General features: G+C 40.1%; 1 protein-coding gene across 1 annotated transcript; it reads left to right on the forward strand.

The window, feature by feature from the left end:
• The first annotated feature begins 910 nt into the window (after positions 1-910).
• On the forward strand, positions 911-10,441 carry LOC307267855 (monocarboxylate transporter 12). Its single transcript, XM_080050295.1, has 5 exons — positions 911-1,218; positions 3,507-3,758; positions 4,695-4,838; positions 6,616-7,395; positions 9,375-10,441. Exons 2-5 carry the CDS (start codon positions 3,551-3,553, stop codon positions 9,554-9,556), a joined length of 1,314 nt encoding a protein of 437 aa, XP_079906421.1. The 5' UTR covers positions 911-1,218; positions 3,507-3,550; the 3' UTR covers positions 9,557-10,441.
• Positions 10,442-15,110: the final 4,669 nt, after the last annotated feature.

The raw sequence follows: 15,110 nt of genomic DNA on the forward strand, positions 1-15,110 counted from the left end.
TTACAGTAGAGCTTGTATGTTGAGACAATTTTGTTACCGAATAAATGAAGAATTGACTGTCAAAAAATGATAGTTAAGCAATAAATATAAAAACTATTTTTAATATGTATATCTTTAGCTGGCACCAGTGCTGGCAACATGGATTCTAGTACGAACTACAGTTGTGTGACCCCTTTAATGTATTTATTGTTACTTAATACTCCAATTCCACTTTATGTAAGTGCAAAGTATCATACTTTTATAATCTTGAGCAAGCGAAAAAAACTTAAAGGATTATCAAATTCATGGAAGAGAAAGTCAAAATTATGTTGTTTTTTTTTTTTTTACGTCAGCTGTTTTTGTGTTTTTTTCCTGGCGAAAAGAAGATTCCACAACTTCGCAAATTCAGCCCCAAAAATAATCCAAATCGGCTACAAGTTGCAGGTGTTCAGTGAAGCTTTGAGTTGAGGATGTGCCTGGTGAAACCAAAGTAGCTGTGATATTTTAATCATGATAATTCTGTTTCCCTGGTTTATGTTTTCTATGTGTGTTTGTTTTTTTTGCTTTTATGAGGTTAAGTTTAAGTAACACGACTTATAATGATTTAATGGGGGAACAAAGGGGACAGGAGCACACTAATTTGCAGCATTTGGTGTTGCAGACAGACCATATATTAAAATGTGTGAGCTACATTGAACTCATTACATTGTATTGTATTTACCCCAATATTTAGTTGAGCAGAAAACAGGTTTTAAAATGTGTTTCTATTTGTAAAAGTCGAATTTCTCTTTAATGTTTACAAAATCATGCATTTTCTCCTTTTCCCTGTGATATAAGCTTTACAGTCTTTGCCTCATTTTCCTAGCTTTATTTTGAAAATCAGGATGTTGCGCGCGCAGCTCAGTTACTCGAAAGAGATGAAGGACGCTTCACCGGTGGACGTCTGGTCCACTAATGATGATCATTTTTCACAGCTGATTAAGCGAGTCTTAACTCTTGTGTGCAGGGCTGCTTATTCAGGAAAGTCCTGATACCATCTCAGGCATCGTTTTTAACGCTTGTTTGCGCTGAAACGGCGATTTTCTCTCCTTTAAACCCAAAGCGAGTACCGTAAACTCCTGGAAAGCAGCGCACTGCCGATGTGACTTCAGCGCAGTCTAAAAAGGAAAGATGTGTTTGTAAAAGAAACACACTTTTGAGGACGTCAGGAGTAGAAGCTAAGCTGCAAAACAAATTGAGGTTGGAAAAGAAACGTTCTTCTATTTCGTTTTCCTATGTGTCTGATGGAAATTAACTATACTTTGAAGGAAACCTTGACTGTGTTGTCGGTAGTGCAGTCCAAATCGTATGTCTTAGTTGAAAAGGTCACTGCATTCTGTTTTTGGAAGCCAAGGTGTTGAGGTTCGTAGCCTACTTGGTGGTGCTGGTGTTTGCTGTGTGTTCTTTCCTTTATGGAGAATCAGTAGCCTAATATTACAGAATGCCACGAAAGTAGGAGTTATTACTGAGCTGGTGTGTTTTGTATTGCAATGTCAGCATCACTGTTATTCCATTCTATCAAAACATGTAAAGGCAAAAAGATAGACAACACAGCTTTCTTATTTCTTACATTGAAAACCGTTAACCAGAAAAAATGTGTGATCTGTATACTGTATCTGACACAGTTTGTTACAGGTCAGGGTTCAACATAACTTTTTTTTCCTACTGGCCCGCCGGGCCAGTGGATCTGAGTTTTACTGGCCCCTTGTATATTTTCACTGGCCCTGCACACACTTTTTTTTTCTTCATAATTTAGTGTCAATAATTATAATACTACCTGTATTAGAAAAATAAATAAAGATAACCAGATCTAAAGGGAATATCTATACTGTAACAGTATAGATATTCCCTTTAGATTTGGTTATTTTTATTTTAGTTAATTATATGAAATGTTGATATTGCTCATACACATAATATAAAACCAGGCAAACATATTGAATTAGAAGCCTATACTGAAAGTATGTTGAAAGAGTCGGCCAGTATTTTAAAGTCCAGTAGTTTGATTTTATGATTTTTGATTGTTTTTATTCTTGAATTTGGGCAGTTTAATGAATAGTTCACCTGCAGAAGTCATGTTCAAACATAAAAAATATAAGAGATGAAGGTCTGATCATTCTTTGTGGTGTGGTAGGCTGTTTTTTACTTTCTCTATATGCATTAGGGATGTGAATGTGTCGACCGAATGACCGGTTTTCCACTTGCGCTCAAGTTGACTTTAAAAATAGAATAGAAATACGAAAATCAGGGGGTTATGCCGTTTTTTTAATGGGATATTTCACCGTGTATGTGAGTTCACGTCTGGTCGTGAGCGCGCTGCAGGAGTGTCACTTCTCCATGAAGTGTCTGCTTCACATAAGAGTCCGGTGTGGGACCATTTTTTCAAACTATTGATAAAAACAATGCAGTGCAAAATATGCAGCACAAGTTAAACGCTCGTCTGAGACTATGACGTTAAATCACCTTAGAAACACACAATGCGTTCGTCCGATCACAGCAGCGTTTCACCGTGTGATCTCGCCAGCGAGTGAGCCGCCGCGCAGATGAACTGTGGTTTGTGGCTAAAATAATAACCGGGGATATTCTCCCCGTTAGCGATTTCAATGGGAAAGACTTCCGCGATCTGATTGAATGTCTCGAGCCTGAAAACACAGTGCCAAACTGCGCGACTATTGGAACTGTACAGTGAGCGGAGTCCCTCCGTTCGTTTCTGTCTACAACCGACACAATCACCGGAGACGCATTCACAGCGTTTAAATAACGCCTCTCATTTGTATTACCATTGGGGCTTGTATGCAAATACTGTAACATTACGGTGGCAGATAAAGGAAAAGCGCAGTTATCACTTTCTGCACCTCAACCTCTGCTGTGGGAAGAAAGAAAGGGGGCAAAGCAAGTCGATTGATTTGTCGACTCGCAGGCGGACGGTAGGCAGCTCTGCCAGCGGAGCGAGAGTGCACCCGCTTCTTGCTCCACCTGTCAAAACGCCCACGCATCGGTTGTCCATTAAAAAATATATTTAATATTAGGTTTATTATATTGAGTCTTAAATAAACACTGCTTTCATTACGACTCTCAACGCGCATTTCAATGAACCATGATAGTCTACAAAAAAGGTAGTCTACAAAAAGATACTGAACTGTGATTGGCCAGTCACTGGCCCGGGCGGGACAGTGACTGGCCAATCAACTTGCCCTGCATATGATTTTACTGGCCCCGGGCCATCGGGCTATACGTTATGTCGAACCCTGCAGGTGCTGGTTAATTTATTTTTTTATTTAATTACTTATTTTATTGAACATTTAGGACAGAACAATTATAAACATACAATTTCTCGTAGAGGACATGCATTCAGATACACAATTTGCAAGTAAACACAACATACAACTTGAACTAGTCAAGGCAGGTAGCAGGTGCTGGTTCATGTACAGGTGCAATTTTGCGTTTTGCATGCTCATTTTCATATTTTCACCCTGGAGTCTTTTTATCAGTTGATTGCAGAGAGCGGCCTAGCTGTTGAGTAGCTGGTGGAGAGATGGCGTGCAGCAGCAGTAGAGCCGGCCCTCCTGACGGGGGCTATGGCTGGGTGGTGGTGGCGTCAGCCTTCTTCGTCATGGGCCTCACTGCTGCCGTGCTCAAGAACTTTGGCCTCTTCTTCCTGGACATCCAGAGTCACTTTGGAGTCCCCACCAGCACCACCTCCTGGGTCACCTCCACTACCATCGCCATGTTCCACCTTGGAGGTAAAAGCATTTTGTGTGTGTGTGTGTGTGTGTGTGTGTGTGTGTGTGTGTGTGTGTGTGTGTGTGTGTGTGTGTGTGTGTGTGTGTGTGTGTGTGTGTGTGTGTGTGTGTGTGTGTGTGTGTGTGTGTGTGTGTGTGTGTGTGTGTGTGTGTGTGTGTGTGTGTGTGTGTGTGTGTGTGTCTGTGTGTGTGTGTCTGTGTGTCTGTGTCTGTGTGTCTGTGTGTGTGTGTCTGTGTTTTTTTTGTCTGATCAGATTGGCCAGTTCGGTCCACTTTGGCGCAGGGAGCTGGTGGTGGTCCTCATAGAACAGGGTTTTCTATGAGACCAAACTAAGAGGTAGATTTAGTGTATAGATGAAGGATAATGCACAAACGGTACACTGTATGCTAGAATGTAGCCTCAGTATGTACAGATTCAACTTATGATATAAAGTAACTAGATACATATTCAGGGTATTTTATTTTGAAAAGTAGTAATGGGAAGAGGATACGAAGAAACCACAGTCATGTTTTCACCAAGAGAACAACCTGCTCCTCAAGTCTCCAGCATACATTTTGTTATTCTTTTTTTGAATGTATGTTGACCTGCCGAGTGCCGACGCATGCAACCTAACCTGTGTGTGTGTGTGTGTGTGTGTGTGTGTACGCGCACTGGAAAAGAAAACTGGTGTTAATTATTTAATCGCCTAGGCTCTGTAAACTGGCACATAAACAGAAGGGGCCCACCATAGCAATAGCTAGCAAAATGCCTGTTTACAGAGCCTAGTCTGTATATGTTTTTTTTCTGCAGGCACACACAGCACAGACAGGTAGGGGATCATGAGGAGGTATTGTCACTGATTTTGACAACAAGCATTCTCTACAATCTCCAATTCCACCTTTCATGCAATACGTTTCTTATGGGCTCCTGTTTTCTGTTTTCTGTTTTCTTCTCAGCTCCATTGGCCAGTGTGCTCACCATCCAGTTCTCCCAGAGAGTGGTGATCATAGTGGGAGGCCTGCTGGCTGCCTCTGGGATGCTGCTGGCATCTCTGGACCTCAGTCTGCCCTGGCTCTACGTCACCATGGGGATCCTGCAAGGTAGCACACTCAGGACATACCCTGCACCCCTGAAAGCTTTGACACTCTTTTTACTCCCCTTTTAGGTGAGTTTTAGTCTGAGGAACGACAAATTAAATCTTTCCTCTGAAGTTTATTTATAAAGCACAATTCAGACACAAGGACATCCAAAGTGCATAACATACATAAAGATTAGACATAAGAAATTGCATTTAAGAGATATTAGAAAAGCGAATTAAAAAAATGACAGGTTAAAAGGGAAACAGAAAAGTCTTCTTTTCGTCTTTGATTTAAAAGAGCTGAGAGTTGCAGCAGACCTCAAGTGTTCTGGGAGTTTGTTTAATCCTCTCATGAGAAACTTGGTGGTCATCTGGTCTCAGTGTTTTAACACTAAACCTTCTAACCTAAACCGGCAGGGGATTTCAGGATTAAAGGTGGAGTCAAAATCACTTTGTGTTAAAACATCTGGTGTTAATGCACAGCCTAGGCTCTGTACACTAGTGTGTTAACAAAGGGTATGTAAACAAAAGAGGGCCCACCATAGCTAGTAACATGCACTAAAACAAACCTTAATCCAAAACAAACATTACCCCCAGTTTAAACAATAAATATATATATTTATATTTAATATATTTAATAATATAATATATATATTTAATAAATATATATATTTATTGTTTAAGCTGGGGGTAATGTTTGTTTTGGATTAAGGTTTGTTTTAGTGCATGTTACTAGCTATGATAGATAGATAGATAGATAGATAGATAGATAGATAGATAGATAGATAGATAGATAGGGGAGAACGGGGTAAGTAGGCACACTTTTTACTCTAGTGAGAATTGCTTATCACCTAAACAGCTTTCAATAGTCATTCCTACATTAAATTGAAGCTTAAGGTGTTGGCTTGAAATGTGTACCCCTCACTTTTTCTATCTTATTGTAATAAAGAAGAAATTAATCATCAAAGACACCCTTACACATTGTGACAACCAACCCCATCAAGGGGTCGGTTGTCAAACACTATGGGGTTGTTTGTCACAATGTTATCTTAATGGGAATCATCTTAAAAAGAAGGCAAGAAAGTAGAACTAAATTTGAAAGTTTAATTGCATTGTCAAGTTGACAAATAGGCCTACATAACTTACTGTAGCCTTGGCAGCTGGTCGAGTTTGGGATGCACTGGGTTGTTTTGATTTTGTTGCCCTTTTTTCTTTTGCATGCTAGCTGCCTTTTCCTGCTCTATTCTTTCCTTCTCTGGGGTGTCTGGGTGTGAGGATATAGCTTGACCATTTATTTCGTTATTGGGTTCCTTTTCTGGTTGCAGCCTTGAGATAACATGTGACAACCAACCCCCCCAAAAAATGTGACGACCAACCCCAACTTGAATTTGTTGCTAGCATCAAGGCCAACAACCATCTGACAACTAATTAGCTTGCTAACCACAATCTAAACTATAGTTTACCCGTCACACTTTGTATGGGTAACAAGTGTTTTGTTATAAACCCATTGTGTAAAAGCCTAGAAGAAAAATACTGAGGAGCTAAATATTTTCAATTTGACATGAAAAACACAAACAGTCGTCTCACCTAAAATTCAGCAGTCTAACTCCAAGGAAGACTATGTGGGTGACCTCTGATCCCAATTCTGGATATTTACATACCAAAATTTCACAGACAGCGCCTTCTGGTTCCGAGATATAACGATTGTGACAACCAACCCGTATGACAAATTACCCCGTTCTCCCCTATATAATAACTTTCAAGAAAAAAAATTCAAAAGTTCCATCTTCTATTTCTAGGAATAGGCATTTCCTTCGCATGGATCCCTGCCAACAGCATGGTGAGCCACTACTTTGTAAAGTGGCGTCCCATGGCCTACGCCATCGCCAGCTGCGGGGAGTGTGTGTTCTCCGTCATGTTCAGCCCTTTCTTCCAGTGGCTGATCGAGTCATACGGCTGGCAGGGCTCGCTGCTCATCATCGGAGGCCTTCAGCTCAACCTGTGTGTGTGCGGCGCTCTCATGAGGCCGCTGGAGACAGACCAGGGCTCACCACAGGACACCAAAGACGGCCTGGAAGACGCTGCTGTGCTCCCGCCAAAGAAGACATTTTATTTTCAGTGTTCCCTGATGAGAAAACCCGAACTCTTCCTCTACATCTTGTTTGCCATCTTCGCGGCGGCAGGGTTCTTCATCCCGCCTCTCTTCGTGGTGCCCTTTGCCAGCAGTCTGGGGATGGATCAGTACTGGCCGGCCTCCATCTTGTCTGTGCTGGCCTTAGCAGACCTGGCAGGCAGGCTGGTCTGTGGCTGGATAGCTAACATGAGGCTGCTGAGGAACCTGCAGCTTCTCACCATGGTTGTCACTCTACTGGGCGTGGTTCTCCTGCTGCTGCCTCTCAGTCATAACTACTGGGCCATGGTGGTGTTTGCCTCTCTGTACGGCTTCCTGTTTGGCTGTGTGGTGGCCCTACACGTCACAGCCATCGTGGACATAGTGACCCTGGAGGGCTTCGACAACGCACTGGGGCTCTTCATGCTGTTCAGGAGCATCGGCGGCTTCATCGGTCCACCTGCTGCAGGTGAGCAGTCTCAGCCAAGTTTGTGAGGTAGAGGGCAAAAAAGTGAATATGCTTCTGTCTTTGTTTTTGGACAATATGGTATAACAATGATCACTATACTATGGTTTTTCTGAAGATAATTTCACACTTTTGTGAAAAAAGGTGCATGTTCAGCGCACCTTTTTGTCCACTTAAGACTCTCTAGCTCGGCAATTAACTGAAAATATATTTTGAAATATTTCCCTATAATTAACTAGAACAAAATCACAAAGGTATCCAGGAAATTTCCTAGGACGTTATGAATAAGTTATAGACCTGTAAATATATTTAAAAAAAATAATATAAGAAACTTATTCATACTGTAGGTTATTTTACACAGGTGTAGCCTCAGCCGATTACCCACTCCAGACACAAAGCTCAATCCCCAACCATGCACTCCTGCTTTACAATACTAAACCACAAAAGAGCTTCCAAAATATACTAACTAGTGCACAAATTAACTGATTTAACAAAGACTAACCGGCCTCCCAGTACTGCACACCTTTAATCCCAAGACTAATAAGTCCCTTCAATTATTGCCCAGACTGATTTCCTCCATTATGCAAGGTTAAACTAGCCTGGCATTCCCAGACCTGCCACTAGGCGCTGGCAAATTAAATTTGCTGTTCAAGATATCAGGGTCTGGATTTCCAGGCTAAGGTTAAACCCCAACTCCTTCACCATAATACCTATAGAGTAAGCTAGATGAAGCAAGTACCAGTTTAACTACCAAAAGTTTTACACATCACTGAACAACTTACCAAATTAGTTTGACGTAGCCCCCATTAAAAGAAGCTGCTCCCAAACAAACTACCAACCTGTCCTGTGTGATTCCTCCAAACTGTTCAATTACTCAATCCAACCACTTATTGACGAGCCCCCATGTCATAGCCCGGCTCAAGGGAATGACAATGAGGAAACCACACAAGAAATTAAGTTTAACCAAATAATAATTTATTTAAACAAAGTTTAACGTAAGTTACTAAGTGGTGCATGAATGTCAGTAATCAGTAATGGGTGCTGTGTCTGTGTGAGTGAAGAGTGTAATGTATGTGCAAAGCAAAACTAACTAAACAAAACAAACCATACATCAAGGGAGGGAGACCCCAAGTGGCTGAGTCCTACAGCTTATATAGCTGAGGAGATCAGCCAGCATGGGTGTTTGTGATTAGTAATCATTCATTTTCCTTTATTTATTCTCGAAAGATCAATTGAGGGTTACCCTCTTTTACAATGACGTCGAGTCAATTACAGATACAAGATATACAATGAGAATACACAACAAGCTTACAAAGAGACAACAACAATTAAAACATTCAGATCAATTGAATAAAGCAGAACAATAGCCTAATTAAAACAGTTACAAGTGGAGTGGGGCTGATTCAAAATAATAACTTTAAATTGGTTAACAGATATGAGTGTATTTATTTTAATTTGATGTTGTAGGCTGTTCCAGGAGTCGGGGGCACTTCATGAGGTGCCAGGAGCTGTCACAGAGCAAAGATTCACAACAGCCGGTTTTTCTCTGACATTGAGAAACATACAAAGCTCCTTCCTGCCCACTGGGCTTAACCTTGACCTTATTAACATTGTCATACAGGACAGACCTGACTGTGTGCATAGTTATTTAGCTTCAGGTGCAATCGGCTAAGCAGATATTTAATTTTCTGGACTTTGGTTTGACAGAACCACGTCGTAGATAAACAAAAACACTGCTGAAATACTCTTGAATATCTAAGAAGTGTTGAATCCATTACCTTTTTTTCACAAAAGTCTCCATACCCGTGTGTGTGTGTGTGTGTGTGTGTGTGTGTGTGTGTGTGTGTGTGTGTGTGTGTGTGTGTGTGTGTGTGTGTGTGTGTGTGTGTGTGTGTGTGTGTGTGTGTGTGTGTGTGTGTGTGTGTGTGTGTGTGTGTGTGTGTGTGTGTGTGTGTGTGTGTGTGTGTGTGTGTGTGTTGCAGGCTGGCTGGTGGACGAGACCAATGACTACAGCGCTGCCTTCTACCTCTCAGGCCTTTGCCTCATCTCGTCTGCTGTGTTTGTGGTCCTGGTGGACCGCCTTGTTCAGAGGAGGAAAGCCCTGGACGCTGAAGCTCATAATACCATCGATCAGGAAGACTGGCAGGCAGGAAAATTGAAATGATACTTTGTCTGAATGAGCTGGAGCTTGTTCAAACTGCTGGGTGATGCTCTGACTTTCTTTGACTTTAGGATCAAGGCAAAGCAGCTGTTTTAAGTGAAGCTTGTTCACCGTCTGGTTTGTCAAGCTCATTGTCAATCAACATATTCTACTGAATAGCATAGGGGCTGGTTGACGAACAGTTGCCTCTGTTACTTACTGATTATGGTAAATGAATAATTTATGTTCTAGGAGTTGACCCCAATGAGACTTTGAGAGGCTGAAACATGCCAGTAGTTTCTGGGCTGGGTCTGAAGTCACAGGGTTTTAAAACGTCAACATGTAGTTTTTAAAATTGTTTTTAATTGGTGACCTAATAGAACACTTTGTTTTTCAAACAAAGATTTTATCAAGGTTATATTTTATCAGAACGGACTAAAAACAGTAAAATGTACACAACACAATTTCCTTTTTTGGGAGGAATGAATGCTTCAGATGCCTCTTGTTTGACTCATTGGCTGCATACTAAATTGCAGTGCCTTCTCAGGTGTTTGGATTGACTTAAGTGTTGGCTTTCTGTGTTACTAGAATGTTCTGCAGACAGCCTGGCCCCTTAAACCTGTTTTTTTGTTACTTTTTATGCAAGAGAAACTCAAAAGTTTTTGTAACTTTTAACCACTTAATGTATGTTTTCTAAATGATATTTGATAGATAACTTAAGACAGATACATTTTGTTTAATGAAGTACTGTAATATCAGTTTTCATACGCACAATTACCCACTGCACCTTTTTCTTACTTTTGAAAGCCATTTTATTTAGCAAATTAATTTTAAAATTATATTTTCTTAGAATGACCTCAGGTAACCTCTGCACCGTTTTGGATGTTTTAACTGACTTGTATGTTTGTGTCTGTCTATGAAAATGTTACAAGGTATTGTAGCAGTTAAAAATGCAACATTTTAAGAAATAAATCACTGCACTGATGTTAAATGTATGACCTCATGTTTGACTTTTATACTTTGTCTTATCTGCCTTTCAACTTTTTGAAAAGATCCCAAAGACTTGCTCAAACTCTCAGGAACTGCCCACCACCTCCACATGAAAAAGATACCAGGATAAGAATCATCAGTATGTGCAGTACGAATTGCTCAGAAGTTTAAGTACAGTTGTGCAACATGGTCGTACAAAAGAGTCAAGTTGTGCTTTGGGAAATGCTGTTAGGAATTGTATGTACTGTGAGGGCAAATGTATTTGTAACCATCGTATTGATCAGGTTTTTATATATGTATATCACATCAGTTTGGCACATGTGCCTTTCCTCTAAGAATGTGCTGACAAAACAGTTGCCTAAACTATTTTAAGGTTTATTGTGGCTGACCACAATAAACCCCTGAGACCTGTTTACTCTACAGGTCCTTCTCATATAATTAGCATATTGTGATAAAGTTGATTATTTTCCATAATGTAATGATAATAATTGAACTTTCATATATTTTAGATTTATTGCACACCAACTGAAATATTTCAGGTCTTTTGTTGTTTTAATACTGATGATTTTGGCATACAGCTCATGAAAACCCCAAATTCCTATCTCAAAAAATTTGCATATCATGAAAAGGTACTCTAAACGAGCTCTTAACCTAATCATCTGAATCAACTAATTAACTCTAAACACCTGCAAAAGATTCCTGAGGCTTTTAAAAACTCCCAGCCTGGTTCATTACTCAAAACCGCAATCATGGGTAAGACTGCCGACCTGACTGCTGTCCAGAAGGCCATCATTGACACCCTCAAGCAAGAGGGTAAGACACAGAAATAAATTTCTGAGCGAATAGGCTGTTCCCAGAGTGCTGTATCAAGGCACCTCAGTGGGAAGTCTGTGGGAAGGAAAAAGTGGCAGAAAACGCTGCACAACCAGAAGAGGTGACCGGACCCGGAGGATTGTGGAGAAGGGCCGATTCCAGACCTTGGGGGACCTGCGGAAGCAGTGGACTGAGTCTGGAGTAGAAACATCCAGAGCCACCGTGCACAGGCGTGTGCAGGAAATGGGCTACAGGTGCCACATTCCCCAGGTCAAGCCACTTTTGAACCAGAAACAGCGGCAGAAGCGCCTGACCTGGGCTACAGAGAAGCAGCACTGGACTGTTGCTCAGTGGTCCAAAGTACTTTTTTCGGATGAAAGCAAATTTTGCATGTCATTCGGAAATCAAGGTGCCAGAGTCTGGAGGAAGACTGGGGAGAAGGAAATGCCAAAATGCCTGAAGTCCAGTGTCAAGTACCCACAGTCAGTGATGGTCTGGGGTGCCATGTCAGCTGCTGGTGTTGGTCCACTGTGTTTTATCAAAGGCAGGGTCAATGCAGCTAGCTATCTGGAGATTTTGGAGCACTTCATGCTTCCATCTGCTGAAAAGCTTTATGGAGATGAAGATTTCATTTTTCAACAAGACCTGGCACCTGCTCACAGTGCCAAAACCACTGGTAAATGGTTTACTGACCATGGTATTACTGTGCTCAATTGGCCTGCCAACTCTCCTGACCTGAACCCCATAGAGAATCTGTGGGATATTGTGAAGAGGAAGTTGAGAGACACCAGACCCAACACTGTGGAAGCATCCTGGGCCTCCATAACACCTCAGCAGTGCCACAGGCTGATTGCCTCCATGCCACGCCGCATTGAAGCAGTCATTTCTGCGAAAGGATTCCCGACCAAGTATTGAGTGCATAACTGAACATAATTATTTGAAGGTTGACTTTTTTGTATTAAAAACACTTTTCTTTTATTGGTCGGATGAAATATGCTAATTTTCTGAGATAGGGATTTTTGGTTTTTCTTCACTTTTTTGCCAAAATCATCAATATTAAAACAATAAAAGGCTTGAACTACTTCAGTTGTGTGTAATGAATCTAAAATATATGAAAGTCTAATGTTTATCAGTACATTACAGAAAATATTGAACTTTATCACAATATGCTAATTATATGAGAAGGACCTGTATTAACCATCTGTTAGTTGACACCCCTGTTGTAGAAGAGGGCTTTAAAACTCTGTCTGACCAAAATATAGTGTCAGTCCTGTCGGGGGCTGACCATGCAGGTTGGAACTTTACTCTGTAACTCTGTTGTTTTGTCTTATTGTATTTTTCTCTGAGTTTAGTCTTCTATTACAGAATGTCAGAAATATAAAATGTCCACAACATGTACCAAATGATTAGTTAGGAAAATAAGTAATCATCATGGAAATAATCATTAGTGTCAGCGTTACCACTGGCACAAAGGGCTGCATGATAATGATTTTCACTATAAATTCATTTTTCTTTTCTCACTAGTTTGGTTGTGAAAACATGCCACAGCAAATGTACTTCAGTCCAACTGCAAAATATTTAGTGTATCATATGTGACAAAGGGAAGATACAAATCCTTCATATTGAAGTGATGGCTAGGCAATATTTGCTTGAAAAAATTACTTCAATGTTAAATCATCAATTGACTAATAATTATTTTTTTTTAACTAACTACTACAAAGATATCCATAACTTACTACATTTATTTTTAGTATCTACTACAGATATGCATTACCTACTACATGTTTTTGAAAAACAAGCAATAATCACGTCCACCATCTAACGGCAGCGAGACCTTCCAATGTCACTGATACTGCCACTGTCTAGTGTCTACCGTTCATATAGTTTTGAGTGAACTTAAACTCCCTAGTTGATTTGGTCTAGTTTGCGTTAGTATTGTACACTTGCTATCTCTTTCTCATGTTTCTCCTAAAAATACTGAAGAAATGATATAACTCACATTGTTAAGGTAACTGTCCTCCTTACTAAATTTTTTTTGTTTTGAGGCTTAAACTGTTACATTATGTAACTAACTATAATTGAGCCAACTAATTATATTTTGTTGGGATAACTTATCATTCATTTGAAATGTAACTTCAAGTTTTGAGTTCATAACAAAATTTTTTTTAAATTAAGTTGTGCCAACTTATTATTTTTGGTTCAGAATGTTTTTCCTCCAGGACTTTGTCCACATTCACACGCATGATGTCAACCACCTGGACACATGGAAAAACTAATCACGTCCACCATCTGACGGCAGCGAGACCTTCCAATGTCACTGATACTGCCACTGTCTACCGTTCATACAGTTTTGAGTGAACTTAAACTCCCTAGAAGTTTGATTTTATGTCATATTTTAAGGTGGACTCAGAGATTCTTGAGAATGCTTGTTGTCCTGTTGACTGTGTCCTGTACATATTTAGACTTAGACTAAGACTAGACTTTGACTTTACCAGTTATATTTACATTTACACACACATACACGCACGCACAAACTTCTTTTGCTTAGATTTAGAATTAGACTAGACTTAGATTTAGACTTAGTTTTAGACTAGACGTAGATTCAGACTTAGTCTTAGACTAGACTTAGATTTAGTCTTAGACTAGACTTAGACTAGGCTTAGATTTAGTCTTGGACTAGATTTAGACCTTAGACTAGGCTTAGATTTAGTCTTAGACTAGACTTAGACTAGGCTTAGATTTAGTCTTAGACTAGACTTAGACCTTAGACTAGACTTAGATTTAGTCTTAGACTAGATTTAGCCTAGGCTTAGATTTAGTCTTAGACTAGATTTAGACCTTAGACTAGGCTCTTAGACTAGATTTAGACTAGATGTAGATTTAGTCTTAGACTAGACTTAGACTAGATGTAGATTTAGACTTAGTCTTAGACTAGACTTAGACTAGATTTAGATTTAACTAGTTATATTTACATTTACACACACGCACCCATGCACACACTTCTTTTGTTTAGACTTAGACTAGACTTGGACTTAGACTTCAGGGCTGTACAGTGCGACAGTTTTGATCGCATTTGCTACTGAAATTGATCACGTGCGATGATGAATACGAACCCATTAGCACTCGTGCGACAGGTTGATAATGAGCAGATGCTGTCTCTTTGAAACACAGAGGAGAGATGCACAACACTGCTTAGAGGGCTCTACATTAACACTGCGGGTAAATGAGTCTTAGGCGAGTAAGTTATTGAGTCCACCCTCCACTTTGGCTGGTGAAAGATGTGTGCTCGGGATCTGTGCGGGTGCAGCGATTCTAGGTATAAAAACTTCACCAACGGCAATTACCGGAAGGAGAACGGCACATTACCGCCGTTAAGTTAGCGCGTGTACAAACATAACATTTCCTGTGCGCCTTCACATTAAAAGCCTGTTATTAGCCAAACGTTAGTTGACTTTTATTTTGAAGCCGGTAAGAACAGGAAGTTAGCGCTTTTTTCTAGCTTGAAAGGCAACTCATTCAGCTGCAGAGAGCAGTCAACAGTAGCCTAGTCTATTTACAAAGTTTTAAATAAGCCACTGAAAAGCTGCTCCCAACACATTCACAACAACCTATTTAATTTATCCTAAATTGTACCAATATGTATACTTATTTATTTAATAGGCTATGTTTAATGTTTTAAAGTTTGGTTTTAATTAACAGAAGGACATTATAATAATAATTCTGAATCAGCAAAAAATTGCAATCGGCAGGTTAGATTCTTTTTTCTAAATCGCAA

This window comes from Ammodytes marinus (assembly GCF_949987685.1).
Source record: "Ammodytes marinus genome assembly, chromosome: 2".
Taxonomy (NCBI): Eukaryota; Metazoa; Chordata; class Actinopteri; order Uranoscopiformes; family Ammodytidae; genus Ammodytes; species Ammodytes marinus.

Bases quoted from the DNA above. Each gene is read 5' to 3' on its own strand.
- LOC307267855 (XM_080050295.1), top strand. From the start codon at position 3,551: ATGGCGTGCAGCAGCAGTAGAGCCGGCCCTCCTGACGGGGGCTATGGC. The intron at 3,759-4,694 runs GTAAAAGCATTT...TTTTCTTCTCAG, and splicing joins CGCCATGTTCCACCTTGGAG to CTCCATTGGCCAGTGTGCTC. The intron at 4,839-6,615 runs GTAGCACACTCA...TTCTATTTCTAG, and splicing joins CACCATGGGGATCCTGCAAG to GAATAGGCATTTCCTTCGCA.